At 36.0% G+C, this 26,483-nt stretch overlaps 1 protein-coding gene across 1 annotated transcript; it reads left to right on the forward strand.

The window, feature by feature from the left end:
* The first annotated feature begins 1,961 nt into the window (after positions 1 to 1,961).
* Positions 1,962 to 22,166, forward strand: LOC111880441 (G-type lectin S-receptor-like serine/threonine-protein kinase At1g67520). Its single transcript, XM_042896134.1, has 6 exons — positions 1,962 to 3,999; positions 4,086 to 4,285; positions 4,394 to 4,604; positions 4,681 to 4,918; positions 21,198 to 21,348; positions 21,858 to 22,166. The coding sequence occupies exons 1-6, from the start codon at positions 1,962 to 1,964 to the stop codon at positions 22,164 to 22,166; spliced, it is 3,147 nt and encodes a 1,048-aa protein (XP_042752068.1).
* The last annotated feature ends 4,317 nt before the right edge of the window (positions 22,167 to 26,483 follow it).

Consider the following 26,483-nt stretch of genomic DNA (forward strand, 5'->3'; position numbering starts at 1 on the left):
AGAAAGTGCATCTTCTTCTACCATCTACGGAAATTTTGCCCTTCAAACTTGTTCAATTTGTCAAACTTGCTTGTCATATCCTTCACAGAATCACCACTTGCCATGATTACAGAATACTTCAATTTTTGTTAGAAAAAGGGGATAAATAGATTGCTTGGATTCTCTGAAAGTCGTGATTCACTATCAAATTGAAGTATTTCGATGGTACAAATCGAACACTCAATTGGATGAAATTCAGAGAATGAAATCTGAGAATGTATATGAAAATGTTCTTCAAGATGTACCAGAAAAATGACCAAAAAACGGATATATCAATCCTGTCTGAAAATTGTCAACAGACAATTATAAACTATCATAAAACTACCAAACTGTCATTAAACGGATCTCAAGAAAAAAAAAAAGGTCAACTTTCTAAAATTGGATTTTTGATGCAATTTTTAATATAGCAACATAGTCAGGGGCTCTGACCCTTGGACCCCGCCAGGGGCGCTGCTCCCGGACCCCCGTTCGTTTAGGGGCTTCGCCCCTAAATAACAATGTACTTTATATCTTGAAAAACTTGAACAAGTGTGCACTCCTATACCATCCTAACTTGTTCAATATTCAACAAGATCACTTTTGGTCAACAAATTTAATCCTATTACACTTAAATAATATTTGATGATATAAAATCACCAACAAAACGTTATTGTATGGTAATACATTTTCAAGTTATATGTTATTTAGTGAATGACTATATTTTTAACTTTTATTCATAATATAATGCAAGAATTAGATTAATCATATAAAATACAGGAAAAATAATTAACATTTCCGTAAAGTGTTAAAGTCAATATTTCTTGTAGTTATAAGTTACTTCCCTTATTTGGATCCATGTTATGATGAGGACAGCCGGCCCAAAGCTAAACTGGTCTCAATCAATGCCGGCCCCCAAAGAAATAACTCTCGCTGTGTTTACCATATAAAGTTGTGAACTCTGATTTTGTTAGCTTACGAGAGACATGATGCATTTGTATCTTGCTTTGTCTTTTGCAGCAGGAAACGTGCAGTGAGAGAGTCAAAGAGGTAAAACTTGTATTTTTCTACTGTATTTTGTTGATGCATGGTGCATTTGTATCTGGGGTTCGGTCCTCAAACGTTTGAGGTAGATGGTAGCTAATTAAAATAATTAAAGAGCATAACCTCTGCTGAATGATTACGTACATTTGTGGAATCTTGGCTATTGTTAAAGAACACAAAATAAGGAAATTGAAACGCTTAATCTGCAGCTTATATTATACTACAATGCAAATTATATTCTTGGTACCTCTCACAATCTTTTTCTTCATTGGAGGTTTTGTTTACTACTAGAATAAATCACAATCACAATTTCGTAAATTATGTAGAAAAGATGGGACATCTAATGTTATTCTCTTGATAAATTACATTCTTGCATGCTTCTAAATCCTTTTCTCGACATAAGTTTTTGTTAGTTTTCGTCAAATTGTTCACTCTTGCTGATTGGGAGTTTTGCTGTTCTGTTCGTTTGTAAAATTTGACAACTCTGCATAAAAGATCGTATGATTATAATGTTATGCTTTTTTCTACATCTTAATTCTACATGTGTTCTTTGTCAATTTGGTAGACTTTAATCATAAATTGGACCTTCTTTGTCAAATACTCCACTTAATTGTGATTCTTTGAGATAAATTATTGATTATTGAGGCTCAAATAAATCCTTTTTTGATATGCATAAATTGCAATGATTTGATGCATTAATGTACGTAATATCTTTCAGAAGTTTTATACATATTAAATTCAATGATGTATAACTTCACATTTTGTATCTACTAGCTAGATACTCTACAAGGAGTTCATGTCTTCAAAAATTGGTTCTTACGTCATCACCATCATCTTCACAACTTGATGTAGCAAACTAGCAATGGTTCCTCAAATTCTGGGTTTTCTTTTCTTCTTTTATAATGGTAAATCCATACCTCTATACTAAAAACACACACAAATCTTTTGTTCTATATGCAATTTTGTGCATACTTGCAGGAGCTTTAGGCGCAACTTTTACGTTTGTCAACGACTGCGGGTTCTCAGTTTGGCCTGGAATCACTCCGTGGCCTTATATCAATAGTACTGGATTCGAGTTAAAAAAGGGCAATTCCCGATCTCTTCAACCTCCCGATAACTGGGTAGGTCGTATCTGGGGTAGGACTGGTTGCGGATTCAATGAATCCGGTAACTGGTCATGCGCCACCGGTGACTGTGGCACTGGGCAAGTGGAGTGCAAGGGAAACTCATATACACCACCCGTTACAACTGTAGATATCAACATCGGTGACCCTAAAGGCTTGAACTTTTATTACGTCAGCCTTGAAGATGGCTACAACTTGCCAATTCTTGTGGAGACAACTGGTGGATCTGGTTCTGGGTTACGTAGTTGTGCGAAGACAGGTTGTGTTGATGACTTGAATCAATGGTGTCCAACTGAGTTGACTTTGAGTGGTGGAGGAGCGTGTCAGACGGCTTGCCAGGCGTTTGGATCACCAGAATATTGTTGCACGATCTCGATATCATCAACAGGCACGACATGCAAACCGACGACGTACGCTCAGTTGTTTAAATCTGCATGCCCGAGATCTTATAACTCTGTGTTTGATGATTTGAATACTATATATAGATGTAATGGTGCTGATTACAGTATCAGATTTTGTCCTGCTTCCGATTCATTTTCAACGATCAAACATGGAAGCCAACTCAACTCTACAGATCAACTTGTTTCCATCGGTGGGAATTTTACGTTAGGGTTTTTCAATGAGGATTATAGTTACTTGGGAATTTGGTACACTAATGATGTTGAATCTAGGAAAGTATGGGTAGCTAATCCAAATACGCCGATCAAATCCACTTCAGGTGCCCATGCCCTCTCCATTGATGTCAATACTGGAGACTTGATCATCATTGCAGGAGGGAGAACTCTAATGAGTATTACCAATGTTCAAATGGGTCCAAACCCTAATGTGACTGCAATCCTCGAAGATAATGGTAATTTTAGGTTGATTGATGAAACTGATAAAAGGGTTTTGTGGGAGAGTTTTGATCACCCAACCAATGTACTTTTACCTGGTATGAAGCTTGGATATGATATCACAACAGGGAAGAACTGGACCTTGACTTCTTGGGTGAGCAATGATATACCTTCTTCAGGAGCTTTTACTATGAGCTGGGAGCCCATTGAAGAAACATCCGAAAGATTGATGATTCGAAGACGAGGAAAACCCTACTGGACTAGTGGGAATCTAAACAATCAAGTATTTCAATATATGGTTGCATTGAACGCCCCAAGTAGCAAGTCTAGATATCACCTTACTTCTGTATACAACAATGAAACACGATACTTTAGCTACGATGGCAATATTAGTGCTACACCAATGTGGATTTTGACGGAGAAAGGTCAAATTACAGATATAGATAACTCTTTTTGGACCCCTGAGTTTTGTTATGGGTACGATTCTAGTAATGGTTGTGTGGAGTCGAGTTTACCACAGTGTAGGCGAGTGAGTGATAATTTTAGTAAAATGAACGGAGATTTTGCGAATGACATGACAAGAAGTGCTATCGATGAGGACACAAACCTAAGCATTAGCGATTGTTTTGTTAAGTGTTGGAAAGATTGCAGCTGTGTAGGATTTAGTAGCAGTATCATCAATGGAACTGGCTGTGTTATATGGACTGGAAGTAATAACTTTTTGGTTAATCCTCGTGATAACTCTACGTCAAAGTATGTGATCAACCATAATCCAATCAGATCAGGTACATTAAATGTTGTTTATTTCCAATTGTTTTTTCATCCATTAATAAACATCTTTGAACCTAGAAGTCACTATGCAGTAAACAAAACCAAAAAGAGCAAGAACAGTGTATGGATACTCAATGGGATTGCCATTCTTCTCATTTTCTTGTGTTTTGGGTTTTTCTTTTATATAAAGAAGATAAAAGATAGTCGAAAAGGTACAAAACTAGCAATGATATAAAATCTAGCTTGTTTTGGTGCGTTATAGTTTCATATTTTGTTAAGTTTTTGATTCTGATTGTAGAATACGAGAGACGGAAGAGAGATGAATATTTCGTGGATTTGACCACTTCTGAAAGCTTCAAGGATGTACATCAGGTTGAAACTAATGGTAGGAAAGGAAATTACTTGTTACTATTTAGCTTTAGTGCTATCATGGCTGCTACTGATGACTTCTCAGTTGAAAATAAGCTTGGACAAGGTGGTTTCGGACCTGTTTACAAGGTCTCTTACTTTCGAGAAAAACTTAATTAATTGATACATATATTTAGTTCTTGCATTGGTATCTCTATTATTCTGACAAATAGAGATGTCATGAAATTATGAAAACAGGGACAACTAAGTGATGGACGAAAAATTGCAATCAAAAGGCTTTCAAGAACATCATGCCAAGGGCTGGTGGAATTCAAGAATGAGCTAGTCCTTATCGCGAAACTCCAACATACAAATCTCGTTCGGGTTCTTGGTTGTTGCATTCATGGGGAAGAAAAGATGTTAATATATGAATATATGCCCAACAAAAGTTTAGATTTCTTTCTCTTTGGTATGTTTTGTTTCTAACATTAGTGCATACAGTGGTTTTACTTGTGCTATTTGTTAGAGTTTTAACTGTCTTGCAGATGAAAATAAAAAGGGACAGCTGGATTGGCCTAAGCGGTTTGATATTATTGAAGGAATTGCTCAAGGCTTGTTATACCTACATAAGTACTCGAGAATGAGAGTTATTCATAGAGATCTAAAAGCAAGTAACATCCTTTTAGATGAGACTATGAACCCCAAAATTTCCGATTTTGGTATGGCAAGAATGTTCAAGCATAATGAGACCGAGGCAACCACTAAGAGGGTCGTTGGAACATAGTAAGTTATCTCCAATTTAAAAACTCCTATTGAATTGTATTTTTGTTGGCTATAACTTTAACATAAAATATATATCTTGGAGATGACAATATAATTTCTGCATTTTTATCATATATACATGAAAAACAAGAAAATGAAGATAATTTATAGATTACATTTATCACATACATAATATATCCATAAATTACTAGACCCGTCAATGGTTACCTTCTGTTCCTATCTTAAGTTCCACTATTTATTTTGTAGGTTACAAGAACAATAAATATAAGTATAATAAAACTTATACACAATGCCATGCAAGTTGATTTATTTTGCTAACAATCTCTCCTGTAAATTAAACTTGCTTTTTACTCCAAAAGTCTTTTGGATGGTGGAAACTAAGGGTACAAACGAATCAAGTTACTAGAGATTAACTTGTTAAAAGTTCAACTCTAAATTTAAAACAGGCCCTAAGTCAAGCCCGATCGATCTTAATATTAGACTTGTTTAACTAATGAGTTCGAGCTCAAGCATGTGTTACTAAGCACAATTAGTTTTGTGAGGCTAAATGAGCCCACATGTATATAATATAAAATTTTATGCTTTATATATATATATATATATATATATATATATATATATATATATATATATATATATATATATATATATATATATATATATATATATATATATATATTAAATAAAGAAATATTTAATAAAACATCATTTAGGCAATTAGGGTATATTGTATACGAGCCGAACCAAAACCCATATATTTCTTTACGAGCCCGATCCTATACCATTAAGCTCGAACCGTTTCGAGCTCGAGTCCTAAACAATTTAAATGAGTTGGCTAAGTTTGTTTGCACCCTTAGGACGATTCTGAGGATTTAAATATCCCCAAATGTCTTGGACGAACCCAAAAAAATGTTTTTATTGTTATTATAAGTTTTTATTTTTAAATAAATAAATTATATATATATATATATATATATATATATATATATATATATATATATATTCACATATACACACACACACACACACACACACATATATATATATATATATATATATATATATATATATATATATATATATATATATATATATATATATATATATATATATATATATATAAACACATATATAACATAAGAAAAAAAATTGGCCCCAAAAAGATTAGGCATTTTGCAGCTGTCCACTTGGCCCCTCCATCTACGCCCCCATGCTTAGTGTACATTAGGATTTGTCTCATACCATGCTTCATCTCCATGATTATTCTCTTTGTTCTTTCACATACACCATTTTGTTATGGCATATAACATATAATCATTTTATAATGTTGAATGCCATTTTCTTTATTATGTTTTTCAAACTATTTGAAATATTCATCCCATTGTCGATCTGCAATATGTTTATTTTTAGTCGCATAATATTCTTCACTTTCGCCTTGAAATCCTTGAATTTCTAAAAAACTTCATTTTTTTTTGGAAACGACAAATATATTAAAAGCCACGTGATTAGAAAGTAACTAGATCATGGGAAAGAGTATAATGGCAATTAACAAAAATTAAAAGGAGAAATACACCAATCAATGCAACTACCGCATGAATTGGAACTCCTATATTTACATCACGCGAATGATTGAGAGATAATCTCGTCCGCTATCTTTTTCGGGGTAGTAATCACCTTATTATATACCTTATTGTTCATTGCCACCCAAATATACCAAATCATTCCATAGAAGATTAAATTGACCACCAAATTTTTCTTAGGGCAATTCCCCTAAGAAGTAGTAAAGTTCAGATATTCCTCAATGTTGGATAGTTGTCTTCTAGAAATACGACACCATTTGAAAATCCAATCACGTGTTTCTTCCACAACCTTAGAAGTGACAAAAAGATGATCTATCGTCTCAAGTTCCACTCCACATAACTAACATAAATTGGATTGGACATTAATACCCCTACGAACAAATTTTGTTGCAACTGGTATTCTTCTCAAATCAAATCGCCATACAAAGCACCTTACTTTGAGAGGAATCATCTTTGACCATTCGATCAACAAGCCATTGTGTGAACACGCCATAGAGTCAATTTTTTTTCTTAGTGTATTTACTGTGTATACACCATCATTGTTGAGGTTGAATCTAATACCCAACACATCAGGTATGATTCTGATGTTGTTAAGGGTCGATCATAATTGCAAAAATTCTGATAGAACATTATCCCCTGTAATGTGTTGATTTCCAGCACCATGTGAAACTTAAATTAGAGATTCTTTCGGTGATGAAGGATCTTTTTACGGACTCCAATTCATACAACAGTGGATACATGTATTTAAGAGTATTATTACCACACCACCGATCCAACCGGAACAGAGCTTGCACATTCGAACCGGGAACCACAGAGAATAATGATTGATGATCAATTTGTGTATCAGGAAGGATTTTGATGGCCTTGTCGATATTAGCCCAGACACCTGGGATCATTTTCTTCGCTAGATACCATAATGGTTTTCTAAATAAATTGTGAATGCTAACAATACATTTGTTCCATATGGTTTCTGTGTTTGATTTGAGTCGCCATAACCATTTAGTGATGAGAGCAAGATTTTGGGCTTTTAAAGAACTAACACCGAGACCACTATCTTTTTTGTGTGCAATTACCTTTCACCATGGTACCCAATGAATTTTTTTCTTTGTGTCATCACCACCCCACGTTAACCTACGTCTGAGTTATTCAAGATCGTCAATAACTCCGTTTGGTGCTTTGAATAATGAGAAATAATATGTTAGGAGATTATTAAGAACTGATTTTACTAATGTTAGTCGACCACCAAAAGATAAGGTCTTAGCTTTACACAACGACAATCTCGATTGAAACTTCTCGATTATCGGTCGCTAATTCTTTTTTAAGGTCATATTCGCCCCAACAGGGATTTCCAGATACATGAATGGAAAAGATCCTTTTGCACAACCTAGAACATTTGCTTGAACTTGAAATTCATCATCAGTCACGCCAATACCAAATAGCCTAGACTTGTGGAAGTTTACTTTGAGGCCAGAGCTGATATGGAAACACTTGAGGATTCAAGCTAAATTCTTGATGCAACTACTTTCCTATTTTCCAATAAAAATGGCATCATCGGCGTAGAACAGATGAGTAAGACATGGGCCATTATTAGGTAATTTGAGACCGTTAAACAGATTGTTGCTGGGAAGCACTCTTGATTGCAATATTTAATCCATTCATAGCAATTATGAACAAAAATGAGGATAATGGATCCCCCTGTCTAACGCCCTTTGTAATGGAGAACTCTTCGGTAGGAGACCCGTTGACAAGTATTGATGCTCTAGAAGAAATAAGACAACCATGGATCCAATTTCTCCATTTACCACTGAATCCCATTTATTCCATTAAGGAATCAAGGAACCGCTAATTCACCGAGTCAAATGCTTTCTCAAAGTCCACCTTGAACATAAAGATTTTTTCTTTTCATTTTTTGCCCAAGAACATACTTCGTTGATGATAAGTGGACCATCGAGAATGTTTCTACCTTTGATGTATGCAGATTGGACATCATCTATTATAGAATCGATGACCACCTTTAGACGGGAGGCAAGAAGTTTAGCAATCACTTTGTAGAGACAACCAATCAAGTTGATGGGGAGATAGTCTTCAAGATCGAGGGGGTCTTTTACTTTTAGGATAAGTGTAATGAATGATGAGTTACAACCACATGCAAAGCGGCCATATGATTCAAAGTGTTGTGAAAAGCAAAAAAGATTAAATTTGATAAGCTCCCATTTGTTTTTAAGAATTTTGAAGGTATATACATCGGGCCCCGGGGCCTTGTTCCCCCCCCCCCCCCCTCCCCCCACCCCCAACTCCATACGGCTTATTTTACTTCATCAATAAGAAAAGGTGAATCCAATGCTTCAATTTGATCGTAGGATAGCGATTTGAATAAGTTACTGATATGCTTAGGTCTGTCAGGCCACATGTCATGGAATTTGGTAGCAAAAAAATCGTGAACCTCCTTCATAATATCTTTTGGGTTTGTATTCCAAACACCATTAATAACCAAACCATGCACACGATTTTTATGACTTTTACTTCTTACTGTAGCATGAAAAAAGGCAGTGTTTTTGTCACCGACAACAAGCCATTTGACTTTTGCCTTTTGTTGAAGATCAAGCTTTGCAAGTCTCTCCAATTCAACAATCTTTCGTTTACATTCCTTTCTTTCTAGTAATTCACCATCAGATAATGCACGAGATTCAACCATAAGTTCCAATTCCGAGACCCTGGCCTTTGACTGCTTCAATGTTTCCAATTCCTTATTAGAGTCTACAATTCTCCATTTGCGGATACAAGCTTTGACATACTTGAGCTTGGACTTGAGAAACATATCTGGTAAACCGAAACCACTAAAGGAATTCCACGCCTTTAAAAATTCCTCATTGAATCCATCTTTATACAACCACGAGTTGAAGAAGTGAAATGTAGGTGGCCCAAAATCTTGGTTAGAAGGTCTGACAACGAGTGGTGAATGATCAGAATGCTCACGGTCGAGGACAATGACCATGGATAATGGTTGATGTGCAATGAAATTGGTGCATACTAGAATCTTGTCCAGCTTATCCGACTTTGCTTGTGGTGCATATACGTTAACTATAGTTGTGACCCCGTTTACACCTTTCCATTGACCTGTTACTGCAATGAAGTATCGGGAGGACGTAACTTGTCTTTTAGAGAAAATGTTTGGATCCTAAATAGAGACAATCCCACCAGACCTTCCAGTTGGGTTAACAAAAACCATATCATAGTTATTGTTTCCCCAAGCTCCCACAAGAACAACTGTGTTTGAATCAGCCACTCGTGTTTCTTGAAGACATATAAAGTCAGCTTTATGTGAATGTTTAAGCTTGTACAACCAGTCAATTTTGTGAGATTCCCCACATCCCCTTATATTGAGACTTAAGAAATTCATTAGGTCTGCATTTTAACGCTATCGCCTAGGTTTGCAATACCGGTGACAATTGGGTCGTCTTTTGAGAATTGAAACCCAACATCACAACCGACCTTGACAAGTTTAGTAAGTTCACAAGATGAGGAGCCTGAGTCATCAATGGAATGATCTTCCTTAGAATTAGACTCAGTAGCAGATGTGTTAAGATCGAATGGAGTGGTTGCAAGGGGATGTACAATCTAAGGGTAATTTGAAGATTGAAGTGCTCGCACCGTGTTGTTACTAGAAAGCGTTTTCACAACCATTACTCTTCTTTGTTTATCATATGATTCTCCTTTGCCAAACACCGGAACAATATTTGCTATATGATTCTCGGTTGGAGTGTTGGGTCATTCGTCACCTCCAGGAAGTGGTATTGTATAATTGGGCCTAAGAGATGCGTTATGATTGGGCTCAGGAGGTGTGCTAATAGGTTTGATTGAATTGTTAACTGGACCTTCTGGGAGTTGACCACCTTTTACACTGGTACCATTCCTATCATCCCTGGTATCACCCATGTCATGAATATTCCCTACATTAATATGTTGCGGTGATTGTCCATCAACACTTAATGCAACCTTTGGATTGTTAAGGTCTTCGGACATTAACGCCACCGTCGTCGGAGCGACATACTCGCCAGATTCTTCAATGATTTCCCCATATTTAGGGGCACATTCTTGTTGGATTGGACCCATCCATGTTTCAGAGATTGCATCTTCCTCAAAATCTTGATTGTCTTCTTCCTCAGAATCTTGTTTGTCACCTTTATCTTCTTTAGAGTCGTTCACCTCCATGTCATCATCTGGTTCATCATCAATATCATCATTAACTTGGGCAACAGGGTCCTTCTGTATCGATCTATCAAAAGGCATCCAATCTCTATCATATTCTACAACACCAACAGGATATACTTTGTTTACAAAAGAAACGTTGACCACATCGTTTATAATTGTGTTGTGTTTGGCGATGATGCAAACCTCACCAATAGAAATATCAAAAGCCTTCCAGTCCACACCAATAATCTCAAGAGTGGTCCAAAAAGTATTTGCAATGCATGGAAAGTTTTTGTTGGATCTAACTCTAACTGGCAAGCCAAGAATTTTAATCCATGTAATCCTCTCTGGTATCAGGTCATTGAATCCCATTTTGAGCCACTTGAACCAACATTTCCAGTTATGTTCATTATCATAGAATGCCTTCGCGGATTTTGAATTGATGAATTTTATAATAACATTTAAATCACCGAAGTAATAGACCATACCAACGGGGTTTCCGTTGATAGGAAGTACCGTGGGTAAATCTGCAATATGTTGGATACTAATTGTCTCACCAACCATCACACAATCTTCCATCCAACATAAAATGTTGCAGGTTTGATAGCAATGGGAGTCGCTCCTGCTGCTAATGGTCTAGAAGTCGTACCTTTAGTCACCTCCACGAACGTTCTTGAATCTCTAGTTGCTTTAGTTTCTTTCCATGCTACCTGGTATGATTTTTCATGCTCCAAAACTTTTGCATCTCTGATGTTTTCAAACCTAACAAAAGCGAATGTTGAACCGGAGCGATCCTTTTTACCTCCAATGTAGATGTCCGCCACTCTTCCATATTTCTGAAAGGATTTCCATATTTGTGCCTTCAAAACTCCTTCGGGAAGATTGGATACATAGTAGGATGTAATGACCTTCTCGCCGCTTTTTACTCTGTGCAGGTTGCACATTTATCGGACCTCCGGCCAGTCATCGTAACCATCCACATTCTCAAGATTTTGTTGATATTCACTAAAATTGTTATAAAAATGATTTTTTTCTTGATTTACATAAAAATGAATCATGAAAATGTTTTTTTCGGATTTTTTTTGTGAATCATCTTACTTTTAAATCATCTGATGATTCATTTCGTTCTTTTTGCCAAAAAAAATACATATAAAAATTTCTTACCTTCCTACCAAAATTTTCCTTCTTATTTGATCTTGACTCTGTCTCTCTCTTTCTTTCTCTCTCTCTCTCTCTCTCTCTCTTTATATATATATATATATATATATATATATATATATATATATATATACACACACACACACACTTACTAATATTTAAATACATCACATTCAATGCCGCATAATACAAAGATATATCACATATACAAATAATAAGAATCCATTACACAAAAAGTATATCTTGTCAATTACATAATAAGTTATCACTTAAACGACTAGCCTGAACTTTGTCCATATATCCATAAATTTTTTCACTTTAACACTAGATTTTCTTCTGAAACCATCTTCTTCTTCTCAACAATTCTTGACATGTTCCTTTGCAAATTCAATAGCATCACCAAACTCTTTATTTTAGGAGTTGTGCTTACATCCTTTCTTTAACCAAATCTTTAGAATGCCAATTACAATGTAATGCCAGTAGTATCCTACTTACATATCAAACTCCTAAATTATATTTATGATGTCTTTTAACTAATTCATACAAATTACTTTTGAACAATTGTCACTTGCTTAAAAAATAGATAGTGTATTAAAACCTACTACTTTCCATATACATTCACTTATTGTTCCGTTGCTCTAAAACCATATTGAGGAATGGTAATTTGTCTCTGTGCCTTGGATAACAATGCAATGTAAATATATAACATGACAAATACGTGTAACCTAAAGGGCCTGACTATAGTTGGCTAACTCTAATGGACTATATACACAGAAATACACTATACAAAATACAATACATCTACATATAATAAAGTACATTAACATTATGTGATTTTTATTTTATTAAACCATTAGTTGGAAAGTATCTTCCCATGCTATTCTGGTTGAGATCCAAAATTTACAAGTGAAATGAGTGCACTCAATGAATGGATGATGTAAATGTCAATATCATAATTCAAACTAAGGTAGAATAAATAGCTACGGAAAATGACTAAAGGGTATTATTATTTGCGTTTTGTACACATTTCGTCATTATTATTTTTTTTTTGTTTTTTTTTTGTTTGCAAAATACACAAGTTAACTTGTTGGTTTTGCCCGTATTATGTTATTATGACTTGTTTTTGTAGGTTTACGGCCAAAAGATGGATTTTCCGGTGATTTTGGCATCTACGACGATATATAATTTTTCCGATAACTTAGTTTTTCCGGCCAACTTCCGACGATTATGTTTTTCTGGTCAATCTTGTATTCTATTTCTGGGTTTCTCTTCCTCAATCTGTGTTTTTCTAGCAATTCTATTTTCTAGCCGATTTCTAATGTGCATCTCCATAGTCATGGCCTTTAATTGCAAATCTCTGACATGCATCTCGACAGTTAGCAACCTGTCAGAGCTTCGCAATGGAAGTCTCACACTGGTCCTCAAACTCCCTGAGTATATCCATAGACTCTGCCTACTGTTCGGAGTTTCGTATCTATGGCACACCACCAACACTCCAATGGCACATACCATCACTGCCAGAGATTGGTCGGGAAAACTAAATAGCCGGAAAAATCATATATCACCAGAGAAGTTGACCGGAGGCTCGCAAAAGGTGACAAACTTGGGTGAAAATCCATCTTTTGGCCGGAAATTTACAACAATATGTCATAATGATCTAATGTGGATGAAACCAAAAAGTTAATTGGTGTATTTAAAAAAGTAATAATAAAAAAATAACAAATAACAAAACAAAACAAAGACTATTGGGTTGCAAATCCAATCCCACATCAAAAAAGTAAAAGAAAACCTATATGGTAGTATTAAGACACCGGATGGTTCTTTTTATCACCAATTTGTTTTAGAAAATGAAACCTTGTTCTTTTATGTTTAATATAGCTGAGCTAGTAGTGATCCTAACAAGTGGTATCAGAGCCAGATTATAAGTCGGATGATATGGTCAGGTGGCGAAATCCCTAGTAATTCCCAGTCCAACGAAGTTGTTCCTGATCCTGAAACCTATCGAAAGTCTTCCTGATGGATAGCCAGCCAGGTCAATTGTTCTTCTATGTTGAACTTTGTTGGGCTAATAAGGATCCTAACAAAAACATTAGTGGCTAAATATATACAAAATGAAAACAATATTACCTGTATAAGTCTTTTTCCCTAATTAGTTAACATTGGATGGCATAATAACCAAGATCTTTAGTAAAAAAAAATATTAAAAAATGAGTAGTTTAGGAGTAAGATTTAAAGGTACGTGTTAACTGTCAAAAAAACAAATCTATATTTTCAAGGATTTATATATGTTCATACTTACTAGCCAGACGTTTATTATAAAATTCAAAGAATTAATTCCATGTAGGACAAAATAATACCTAACAATTAAGCATACTAGGTTGCACCTGTTTCCATGATTCCGCCTTCAAGATAGTGTGGAAGCCTATTGTTAGTTGAAGTCTTGAAGATTAATCACCTTTTGTGCATGATGGTTGAAGCTTCCAGCGAGCACAGGCTATTAAAGGATTATATCAACCAAACTAACACTTTGATTGTATTAGAGAAATTCAGTATCACAAAAACTCTAACAATTTACCTACCTCTATACATGATCAACGCATACATATATAGATCTAGAATTCATATTGGATTACAATTCCTAAACAAAGAATTAGGAAACTTTCCATATAACGCGTATCTTGGACAGCACTCCAAAACACCGATGGGTCGACCCGCGACATTAAGCCCATGGTCTCAACCCATTTGACCAACAATCACCCCCTGAATGGTTGAGACGACAACTCGCACACACCGAGTAACGATCTCATTTCACCGAACCTTACTCGTGCTAAGGCTTTTGTTAGGGGATCCGCTACTTGTTCTTTTCCCGCCACGTGTTCGACTTCAACTTGCTTGTTTTCCACATGCTCTCGAATGAAGTGGAAACGAGTGTGAATATGTTTGCTCCTCCCGTGAAACACCGGATTTTTAGACAACGCGATTGCCGACTTGTTGTCTATACAAATCAACACCTTTTGTTTCTCTAATCCGGTCACCTCCGCGAGCAACTCCCTTAGCCAAATTGCTTGGCATGCTGCTGAAGTAGCTGCCATGAACTCGGCTTCACATGAAGATAAAGCAACGGTTTCTTGCTTTTGCGAACACCACGTAATAGGGGATTTACCAAGAAAAAAAATGTGACCAGCAGTACTCCGACCATCATCCATGTCTACATTATGACTACTATTACTATAACCCAAAAGTTTCAACTCGTCACACTTTTCATATTTAATTCCAAGCAAAATTGTACCACGAAGGTAACGAAGAATTTGCTTGATCGCGCGCGCATGAGATTCTCTCGGACTTTGCATATAACGACTTACTACCCCGACCGAAGTAAGATAAGTCTGGACGAGTGTGAAGGAGGTAGCGTAAGCATCCAACTATCCTTCTGTAATTAGTGGCTTCAACTTCTGGTTCATTCTCGGCTTTCGATAATTTTAGTCCCGGTTCCATTGGACATTGAGTGGCATTGCATTCTTCCATCCCAACTTCTTTTAGATTTTCATTGCATATCCCTCTTGCTTTATAGTGACACAACCCTTTTCTTGAGAAACCTCAATGCCCAAGTAATAAGTCAACAAGCCAAGATCTGACATTTCAAACTTTGACAACGTCATGTTTTTGAATTAGCTTGTTATTTCATGACACGTTCCCGTTACGAATAAGTAGATGTTCCCGTTACGAATAAGTCATCTACGTACACTGCCACAATGATATATTCTCCTTTTGAAGCCTTTTTATAAACCGTCGTTTCTTGCAAACATTGTTTAAAACCCATTCCTCATAAGTTACCATCAAGTTTAATGTTCCACGCCCTTGGTGCTTGTCTTAGGCCATATAAAGCTTTCGCTAACTTGTAAACTTTTTCTTTTTCTCCTTTTTTCTCAAAACCTTCGGGTTGTTGTACGTACACTTCTTCTTATAATTCACCATGCAAGAAGGCCGTCTTTACATCCAAGTGATAAATTTTCCATCCCTTCCCGGCCGCGAGAGCGATCAATAAACAAATCGTCTCGAGTCGGGCTACCGGTGTGAAAACTTCATCAAAATCAATCCCGTGTTCTTGTACATAGCCTTTTGCTACGAGTCGCGCTTTGTACCTAGAAATAGATCCGTCCTCATTTCTTTTGATTTTATATACCCACTTTAATCCGATGGGTTTAACATTCTTGGGAAGAGACACCAACTTCCAAGTTTTATTCTTTTCAATTGACTCGATCTCGTCTTTCATTGCCTTAAGCCATTCGGGTTTCACAATGGCTTCTTTTAAAGTACTTGGTTCCTCGTCAAACGATAACATTAATTCGTTCGTGTTAAGCTCATAATCATTGAGGTGAATTGGCAAAACGGAAACACGATTAGAACGACGTACCGGGTTATTCTCGAACTCGTTATTGCCATCGGACTAGTGATCGTTGTTGTCCGTATCAATCAAGATTGCGTTGTCCACTGTTGGGCTCGGGGCTGCTGGGCTCGGCGCTACTGATGGGCTTTCATTTAAATGTTGCGGAGATGGGGTGGCATTGGTATTGGGCTGGTGAGGCCCATTATGTGGCTGATTTATCAAAGTGGCTCAAGCAATTTTGAAAGTTCCAGAATCATTTTCTTTTTCCACTGTTATTGTTCTCGTACCTTTTTCCATTTCCTTTTTCTAATGCCATGACAACTTTTCATCATAAGTTACATTGTTGCTTATAATAATTTTATTTTCATATGGGTTAAATAAACGAGCACCTCCCGAACCCGGTTCCGTTCCAAAATAAACCAATGGTCTCGATCTATCGTCAAGTTTCTTTAGATGTTTCGAAACAATCCTTTCATACGCAATGCATCCGAACACCTTTAGATCTTCAAGATTCGGTTTTTGACCATAGAGTTTTTCGTAAGGCGTGACTCCTACTAACGCTCTCGTTGGGGTAAGATTTATAATATAAGTTTAATGTCGAACGGCTTCTCCCCAAAACTGATTTGGAACTTCTTTTGCTTTCATAAGACATTGTGTCATCTCGATTAGCGTCCGGTTTTGTCGTTTTACTATGCCGTTTTGTTGGGGTGAGTACAGAGCCGTTACATTTTTGCAACACCTTCTTCGCTTTAAAAACGATTAAAATCGTTTGAAGTAAACTCTCCCCCTTTACCTGTGTGGAACGTCTTTATAGCCTTCCCGGTCCTATGTTCAATGGACTTTTTGAATTTTTTAATTACATCTGCCACGTCGTTTTTGTGTTTTAACAAAAAAGACCACATGTATCTAGAAAAATCGTCAATTAGCACCAAAATATAAACGTTACCGGCCATCGTGGGAGGATCAATAGGCCCGCAAATATCTCCATGTAACATCTCGAGAATATTTTTAGACTTATAATTGGTTTTCTTCGGGAATGTGTGTTTGTTTTGTTTGCCTATCACGCAAATTTCGCAAACTTCTTCTTGATGTTTCAAAATTGGAACTCCATTAGTCAACTTGTGCATCATATTCACCGCACCAAAATTGATATGGCCTAGTCGTGCATGCCATAACCAAGACTCGTCATGGATCTTTGCTTGCAAACATTGGGGTTTTCCAACTTTAAGTCGTGTTTTATAAAGACGATTTTCACTACGTGGAACGTTCATTAGCAACCTTCCATTTCGATCTTTCATTGTCAAGTAATCACCATGCATTCTAATGTCACAACCGGATAGTGTCGTTTGGCCAAGACTTATGACATTGCTACGAAGAGAGGGAATATAGTAGATATCTTTCATAACTTTTTGCTCACCGTTTTTTCCTTCGAACAAAATTGATCCTTTTCCTTCAATTCGAACACACGAGCCATCTCCAAATCTTACTCTTCCGGTTATCCGTTTATTCAACTCCGAAAAATATGAGTACTTCCCGGTCATGTGATTACTTGCCCCATTGTCGAGGTACCACATATCGTCGTCTTCTTGATTTGCCTCTACTTTGGGTGGAATGTATTTGTCTTCATTTAGGAAGATTGTCTCCTCTTGCATCATAAAAAAATGTTCCTTCTTCGTGATCGACCTCCTCTCGGGCATCGTTGAGATTTGCTTCATGTTTTCTGTTACGTTTCGGGCATCGCGAAACAAAGTGTCCAAACTTATCACACCGGTAACACTGAATATTTGATAGGTCTCTTTGTTCATGATTTTTGCCTTTTCGTCTTTGATCATCACGATTCTTTGATGAGTCCCTTTAATCATGGTTTTGGGTGTTATCTCGACCACGGCCACGTCCTAGGCCTCGTCCCCCATAGTATGCACCACGTCCTCTCCCACGGCTTGAGTCTTGGTTTCGATTTGAGTTATCGGTCTTGGCATAAAGTAGCTTTTCACCGGAATCGGATGCTTTGCCGATTTCTTTAGTCCGTTCCTCGTAAGCTTTCAGCCGCCCAACTACATCTTCAAAAGTAATGGTTTTTATATCCAAAACTTGCTCGAGTGCTGCTACGATGTGAATGAATCGACTAGGAAGACTCGTAAGAAATTTCTTCACCAACTTCTCTTGTGATATTGTTCCTCCAAGTGTCGCTGAAACGGTCGCAAGTCCCGATAGTTTTGAAGAGAAATCGTCAATAGTGCTCGTATCTTTCATCTTCAAACTTTCGAATTCCGAAGTCAATGTTTGCAAACGTGCTTCCTTCACTCGATCCGCACCCATGTTTCGAGATTTGATTGCATCCCACATCTCCTTAGCAGTGGCGAGATTCCCGATTTGCAAGATTAAATCTTCCGGTATTGATTGAAACAATAATCCCATCACGATATTGTTTCTCTTTGTATCCGTTGAACCCGGATCAACCACGTCCCACACGCCGTGAATGCCGAGTAAAACTTCCATACGCATGTTCCATATCGTGTAGTTTAATGGCGTCAGCTGCGGAAATTGAAACGAGATCGAGTGTGCCTCCTTCACGGGCAGATTCGCTCCGTCTCCTGCCATGAATAATCAACAACAAACCACACACCTTCTTCAACGGATGAGCAATAAAATAATAAAATAATGATTCCCATTAAGAAAATGGAAACGACGACCAATAGGACCAAATGCTTTTTTTCTTTAATTGGACCACAAGAAAACAATTGTTTTCTTCAAAACGTGTTCTTGATCCACGAAACAATTAATAAATAATTGGGGTATTAAATACTTGGAGGAAAAGCAACAGTTTTGCATAAGAAGAAAAGCTTTTGCCGGCTTGAAAAAATCAATTGATCTGGAGCAAGAGGTTGTGGCTCTGATACCAATTAAAGGATTATATCAACCAAACTAACACTTTGATTGTATTAGAGAAATTCAGTATCACAAAAACTCTAACAATTTACCTTACCTCTATACATGATCAACGCATACATATATAGATCTAGAATTCATATTGGATTACACTTCCTAAACAAAGAATTAGGAAACTTTCCATATAACGCGTATCTTGGACAGCACTCCAAAACACCAATGGGTCGACCCGCGACATTAAGCCCATGGTCTCAACCCATTCGGCCAACACACAACCACCTCCTTAAAGACAAAGTCAGGATAACTAAAAACCCAGAAGAAGACACTAACTTAGGTCCAGAAGGATCTTTTTTTTTTAACAACACAGCTTCATTCACAACTAGCAAGGCGCTAGCAAAAAAACTCTGAAGGGAGAAAGCTACCTTACAAACCACAAGTCCATATCGAGGCCTTTTCCTAGTTTGCTTGTAATCCTCATCCACAAGAAGAAAGAACATTTAACATCAACAACTAAACTAGGAATGTTCTTTAAAAGGGTTTCTAAAACAGATACTGTTTTTGTTACACTAAAGAGTCCACAAGAAGGCTCTTATAACCACCTCATATTTCATCTTTTCAGGAAGAAAAGGCCACTTCCTCTTCAAGCTGTATGAGAGCTCTTCATGAAGTCTAAAGTCTGCTGCCATGAATCTAACAAATATCATTGTTTTGAGTTTCACTACAGGTTAATCTCTAATATAATTAAGAATTTATTTACTGAATAATCAAATAGGTTAACATGGTCAAACTGAAGAAATCAGAAAAACAAAAATTAATTCACAGCGATAACCCGGAACTATCACTTAAGCAAGCACTTGGGCATTTACTTGGAACAAACTGTGAGTAAGAATGATGAAACATTTTTTTAGAAATAACTCAAATTCAGCCAATTTCAATGTGAATTACAAATCAAACCTGAACTTCATTAACTTAAATTACGCAATGTTAACCTAAAAACATATTGGAAACAATTAAGAACAAGCTTCACGAAACACAGGAACTTCATCTTTAGAGAGCTAAACGCTATAGGAATTTTCTTGAGGTAAATCGAACATTAATTTATTACCAATCAAGTATGCAAATAATTTGACCGAAAAAACATATATATATAACAGTTTTTCATGAGGGTAATTAGATGAATATAAAGAATAAAGAACATAGAGTAACTTGCCTATAGTTTTGTAAAAGATTCCTCCAGAGAGTGTGGCCTACGAATTGTGAAGATTTTGAAAGTAATTTAGCCTAAAATTCAAAAATCATTCAAAAAGAATCTCAAAATTCCAAAATAGGAATCTTACTTTTGCATTATAGAGATCTAATCCTCATCTTTGAACTTGGAGGGGAATCATGACCTTGTTTGCTTACCTAATTAATAACTTCTAACCTATTATGACATAAAAGAAGATGGTAGGGTGTTTAGAATAGTATTAGGTAACTTTAAAATGTTTAAAATATTAGAGAAAGTGATGATGTGTTTTTTTCAATTTAGAAACTAATTCATGACAGACAAAGCTTATTGATTTTTCCTCGATTTTCTTAGATTCCCTTTTTGAGCTTGCGCTTATCACTCATCATTTTCAACTTTGGCATGCCCTTTTTCAGTTACCTCCCATTCTTCTTGAGAACCAAGAAACAACATTTGGACATACCATTTTTCATAATTTTTCTTTTGCTCAGTTGAGGAACAAAAGAGAAAGGAATTTAGTTTTTCATTTGATTGAACAAGTCTTTGATGCCAATTTGTTGGCTATAATTTAGAGATAAAATATTTTGGAGAACAAAAGAAATTGTTTCTTCTTTTTTCACACATAAATGAAAAGAAAACAAAATGAAGACAGTTTATAGACTATATTTATCACCCACATAATATCTCCATAGATAACTAGACCCCTCACTTGCTACCTTTTATTGTTATCATTATTTCTATCTTAATTGTCTCTCTTTATTTTGTAGGTTACAAGAACATGATATATTTTTGGTTTGTCAAATTCAATGTTATTATTTCTTACGATGCCATGTCCCATGTTGTATTCAGTGGTTATATGTCTCCGGAGTATGCAATGGAAGGCACCTTCTCTATTAAGTCCGATATCTTCAGCTTTGGAGTCCTAATCTTGGAAATTGTTAGTGGAAGAAGAAATAGTAGCTTCGTTCATCTTGACAGGACATTTAATCTTATTGGATATGTAAGTATAGTAAAATTCACAACATCTTTTATATAATATACAGACTTCGTTGAAGATGAGAACATCTTACTTAACTCCTTCCTAAAATTGATTCTGTTTGATCTCCAAAGTCAGGATGTCCAAAGTTATTTTTCTCTGGCTTTTATGTTGTCATTGTGCTTCATGGTTTGATTATTTTCTGTTAAGAAGATTTGAGTAGACTTATCGACTGGGTGATTTATTTTTGCTGTTCTAATTTTTTTTTTACTACTTTACACTTATCAACAGGATGATTTATTTTTTGACGTTCTAAAAACAGAAACAAAAAATTACTTCTTTTGAAAGTATAACAGAAAAAATGTCATGTCATTTCTTTTACCAGGATGTGCTATCTTTCAAAGCATGTGAAGTACAATGGACAAACGAATTTTTTTACCAGAATGGCTGATTAACATATTACTTATTGGTAGAGTTGAACAAACATTATTTTCATGCATGATTTATTAATTAATCACCTGCTAATGATTTAGGCATGGGAGCAATGGCAACTAGGGGATGCCTTGGACTTGAAGGATCCTAAATTGGGAAATACTTTTGTTCTACGACAATTCTTAAGGGTTGTGCACATAGCCCTTCTCTGCGTACAAGAAAGTGCAACAGATAGGCCAACAACATACGATATGATTTCCATGCTCCTCAATGACGCCACACCATTACCCATGCCAAACAGACCGGCATTTGCTATCGGAAGAATGGAATCACGGTCAAATTTTGGTGAAACCAAAGCAACGGATTGCTCTGTAAACAATATGACCATCACTGTCGTAGAGGGGAGATAGTTTATGAACTAATTACCAAATTTGCTACTTTCATATCATTTCTTATGCAATACATATATATATATATATATATATATATATATATATATATATATATATATATATATATATATATATATATATATATATATATATAGAGAGAGAGAGAGAGAGAGAGAGAGAGAGAGAGAGATAAAGACAACTTACGATCGCCACCGTAGATGTCTCATTCACAAAATCCAATGGTGCCTCTTTATCTCCCACAATATATTTTCTTTGATTCGGCGATAAGATGTGTCTTATTATAAAGATCAATGAATCAGGGGTCTTCACCCGTCAACTCTTTCTATATAAACGATACAACATAATTTATGTAATTAGTGTTGAAAGAAAAATGTATCACTAAAATCTATAATTATGATTACTTACCAATTTAAGACGGTGCTCCTCAAATCCAATGCTACCACCCGTATGTCTCGTTGCCCCGCCAGAATCAGTGTTAAGGTTTTTTTCCGCTTTTGGACAACTTTTTCCACTCATACTTGTCTCATTTCTTTAATATATATATATATATATATATATATATATAGATATATATATATATATATATATATATATATATATATATATATATATATAATACAAAATAAAAAACAACAAAATAAGCAATAATGTATTAGATTGCTTACCCTACACAAACGTCGCCAAACATCTCTATGTATTTCAACATGATTGTAATTTGTAAGAATCTCAAAGTTATCATTAATCTCTGTGATAATGTGCTCAGCTTTTCTTGCAGAATTTACCGATGCTTCCCTGGCATCCTTCATTCTACCCCTGTAGCGATCTTTCAACATATTCTCAAAACCTTCACGAATTCTCCCTTCTTCATTTGGATCCCACTGGTATGGAGTCTGTAAAAAATAAAAAGTAAAAGTCTAAAATGCAAAATAAGAATGAATGAGAAATAGATATTAAAAATAAATAATTAATATATTACCCTGAAACGCTCAAACATTTGAGTGACAACTTCCTTCAGAATTTTTCTATAAGTAATCCAAGATTTATTTTTAGACTGCCAAAATATCTTTAAGATCGTACGATGAATACTTTGTCACTCAAACCTACAATATTGAAATAACCATATGACCTTTGAGAGCCATTCAAATCTGCATCATTTGATCCACCATGTGTATCCGCATAATGGGACGTTTGAACCATTGGTGACTCATGCTCATGCATAGACTCATGCCCATGCTTTGGCTCATGTTCATGCTCAGGCCCATTATAGAAAAAATCACTAGCGAACTTTTCACTGTTGCATGTCATCTCATAACCATATGCAATACCCGTCCGGACAACATTGCATAAACAGGAAAATCACTAACTGTCCACATCAATACAACTCTCATCTGGAAATTGTCCCTTCGATGAGCATCATAAGTTTCAATGCTATCTATGAACAACATCTTTAACTCGTGCACTAAAGGTTGTCGGAAAGCATCTAAATTTTGTCTAGGATTCTTTGGCCTAGGAATGATCAAAGGAAGCAATATGTATTGATGTTTTATGGCCAACCAAGGAGGTAGGCTGTATATTGTGATAAATACTGGCCAGCATGAATAGGGACTCCCATTTGAATTATTTGTACTAAACCCATCGGTACATAACCCAAGTCGGATATTACGTTTCTCTTATGCAAAATCAGGAAAAACTTCATCAAAATGACTCCAAGGTCGACCTTCACTAGTATGTATCATCTTTACATGATCTATCGGATGATCTGAGTGCCAAGTCAAATATTGAGCCGTCTTTTTCGAATAGAACAAACTTTGAAGTCTAGGTCCAATAGGCATGTAAGTCGTTATCAAATTAGGAACCTTGTTGCCCTTTTCCATGTATCTACTTTCATTACATACTACACAACGATCCAGATTATCATGATATCCATAGAATAACATGCAATGGTTTATACACACATGAATCCGTTGTGAAGGCAGTTGTAATGGCCTCAACATTTTCTTGGTCTCGTAAAAGTTGTTAGGAAGCTTCTCACCTATAGGTAGACTGTCTTTGATTATAGGAATTAATCTATCAAATGAAGAGTCTAATACATTGCACTCCGATTTCCAGTTCAACAATCTGGCAGTGGTAGAGAGTGTGGAAGCTTATTTAGACCTGTCCCATAAAGGCTCGCTAACTTGGTTCAACATTTTATAGAATGTTTGGGCTGATTGATTTGGGTTTTGTTGTGCTTGTTGACAATAAGGAGCTTGTTGATAGTAAGGAGCATCAGTTTTATGCATGCTTTTGATAATCATCTACTCGTATCTATGATAATCACCCACACCTTCATCATTGTCTTGAGGTGTTTCAGAGATTGAACATTGACCAATTTCTTGTGTTGGATATAATTTGTAACATACACGTTTTGAAATCGTGTTTTGTAATGAATAATATAACGAAATATTATGTGAATTTGAATGTTGAGTTCTAACTGAAGGGTTTTACTAGAAATTAAGTAAAAATATGCTTAGAATTATTCAGAAAGTATTGGAAGTCTTATGAGATTCCAATCAAATGTCAAATGGTAAAATTTAACGAAAATATAAAATTTGGAATAAGTAAAATTTTATTATTGAAAATTGTAGATAATCTCGTTAGAAACTTGTAGGCGAAAACCTCGTCGAAATCCGACTTATAACGAAGAAGTTATGACCAATCGAAGATCCACGACAAAACTGGCACGACGCCAAATGACATAAAAACTGAGTTTTTGATTAACTACTTTTTAGCCTTAGTGACCTAAATGAAAGTCGTAGTATTCCTTAAACTGAGAAGTTCGATAAAAAGAATGCCAAAATCTGACTTCGTATGAGGAAGTTATGATTTTTCTAAGTTTCAGAATAAAGTAGACAACTAAAAACTCGAATTTTAGATCGAGCGACATTTAGCCGATACAACCTAAATGAGAATCGAAGGTCTCGTCATTTGTAGTACAACGTTAAAAAGTCTGACAAAAACGGATGTCGGATGAAGAAGTTACGAATTTTTAACGGATTTTCTTGTCCCGGTCTGTTTAAAATAATAATATTAAAATTAGAATCAAAATTAGCCGACGAAGTCTAAATGAAAGTTGTAGAGCCTAATTTTATCTACGCGTGCATATAAAGAAAGTCAAAAACGGAGCCCGTATGCGAAAGTTATAAATTTTAGAAGATTTGGGCTCAATTTCTGAGAAATTCGCATGGATAAGGTTCGGCTACGTCACCCCTCGTGCGAGCTCGCCCCGTGTCCGATGCAGTGACTCACCCTCGCACAGATGTCCCACTCGTATCCGTTGCTGATTGGTCCGAAGTCGAGGTCCATTAAACTTTTGACGCGCCTTTTGGCATTCTAGGCGATGTTTAAGACACCTCACATCTGGCTGCCACCTCCTCGCATCCGAGCCAGCTGTCGCGCCATGTGCTTCGCTCCTCCTGTTGCCTCGTGTCCTCGGTGCTAACTCCCCCTTCATTAGCCGACTTCGGACCTCCCTATAAATAGAGGGCTTGCGAGCTTTCTCGGATACATTTGGAAATTTGCCATCTTTTACCCCCTTTTTTAATATTTCCTTCATATTAACATCCCTCGAAGCCCCAGTATCATTTTTAACACCCGAAACACGCCCCGAAGTTCCCGAGAAGCCTGAAAATTTATCTTTTCGGTTTTGAAGCTCTACCTTCACAGAGCCCCATTTTCAATAAAGCTCTCGGCTTTCAACATAGAAAGTCATATTTAAAGCTGAAGTGCTGTCCAAATTACTATTTTGACCCCCGGTTAATTCATGGTGAGTTCAATATATAGGAACAATTATAGGTTATGTGTTATATGTGCTATGTGCTTTTCAGTGTTATTATTCCGGGTTATTTTCCCATGTTATTTTATTCGCTATTTTTATAGCAAAAAGTAATACCTTTGACCATGTGATCAGTGAAAGGATTTAGATTCACATTGGTATTGGTACGTAGCCTCTGGCCATGTGGGATGTCTCCGTAATAGAATGACTTCTATTCTATGGCATTGGCAAATGGTTAGACGGGGCTATAAACCTGAAATCTACCAAGACGTTAATCAGAAATCTTATGTCTTCTGTGCCATTTGGGCCGAAGCTTTATTGATGTATATCAAGTATGGAAATTGTTATGTCTCATTGATTGTATATCTTTGAATCAAGTCATCGAATGATATGGAATGCTTAACACATGATTCACATATGCCATTGTTGTTCCATGTTTCTATTTGCTTCTGCCATATTGAAGTATATATATGGCATAACGTTATATTGTATCTATTATT

Source organism: Lactuca sativa, chromosome 6, assembly GCF_002870075.4.
Source record: "Lactuca sativa cultivar Salinas chromosome 6, Lsat_Salinas_v11, whole genome shotgun sequence".
Lineage (NCBI taxonomy): Eukaryota > Viridiplantae > Streptophyta > Magnoliopsida > Asterales > Asteraceae > Lactuca > Lactuca sativa.

What these genes read in the sequence shown, in the direction of transcription:
- LOC111880441 (XM_042896134.1), top strand. Translation starts at nt 1,962, where the DNA reads ATGGTAAATCCATACCTCTATACTAAAAACACACACAAATCTTTTGTT. An exon ending in GTTTCGGACCTGTTTACAAG is followed by an intron (nt 4,286 to 4,393) that starts GTCTCTTACTTT and finishes TTATGAAAACAG; the next exon opens with GGACAACTAAGTGATGGACG. An exon ending in AAGAGGGTCGTTGGAACATA is followed by an intron (nt 4,919 to 21,197) that starts GTAAGTTATCTC and finishes TGTTGTATTCAG; the next exon opens with TGGTTATATGTCTCCGGAGT.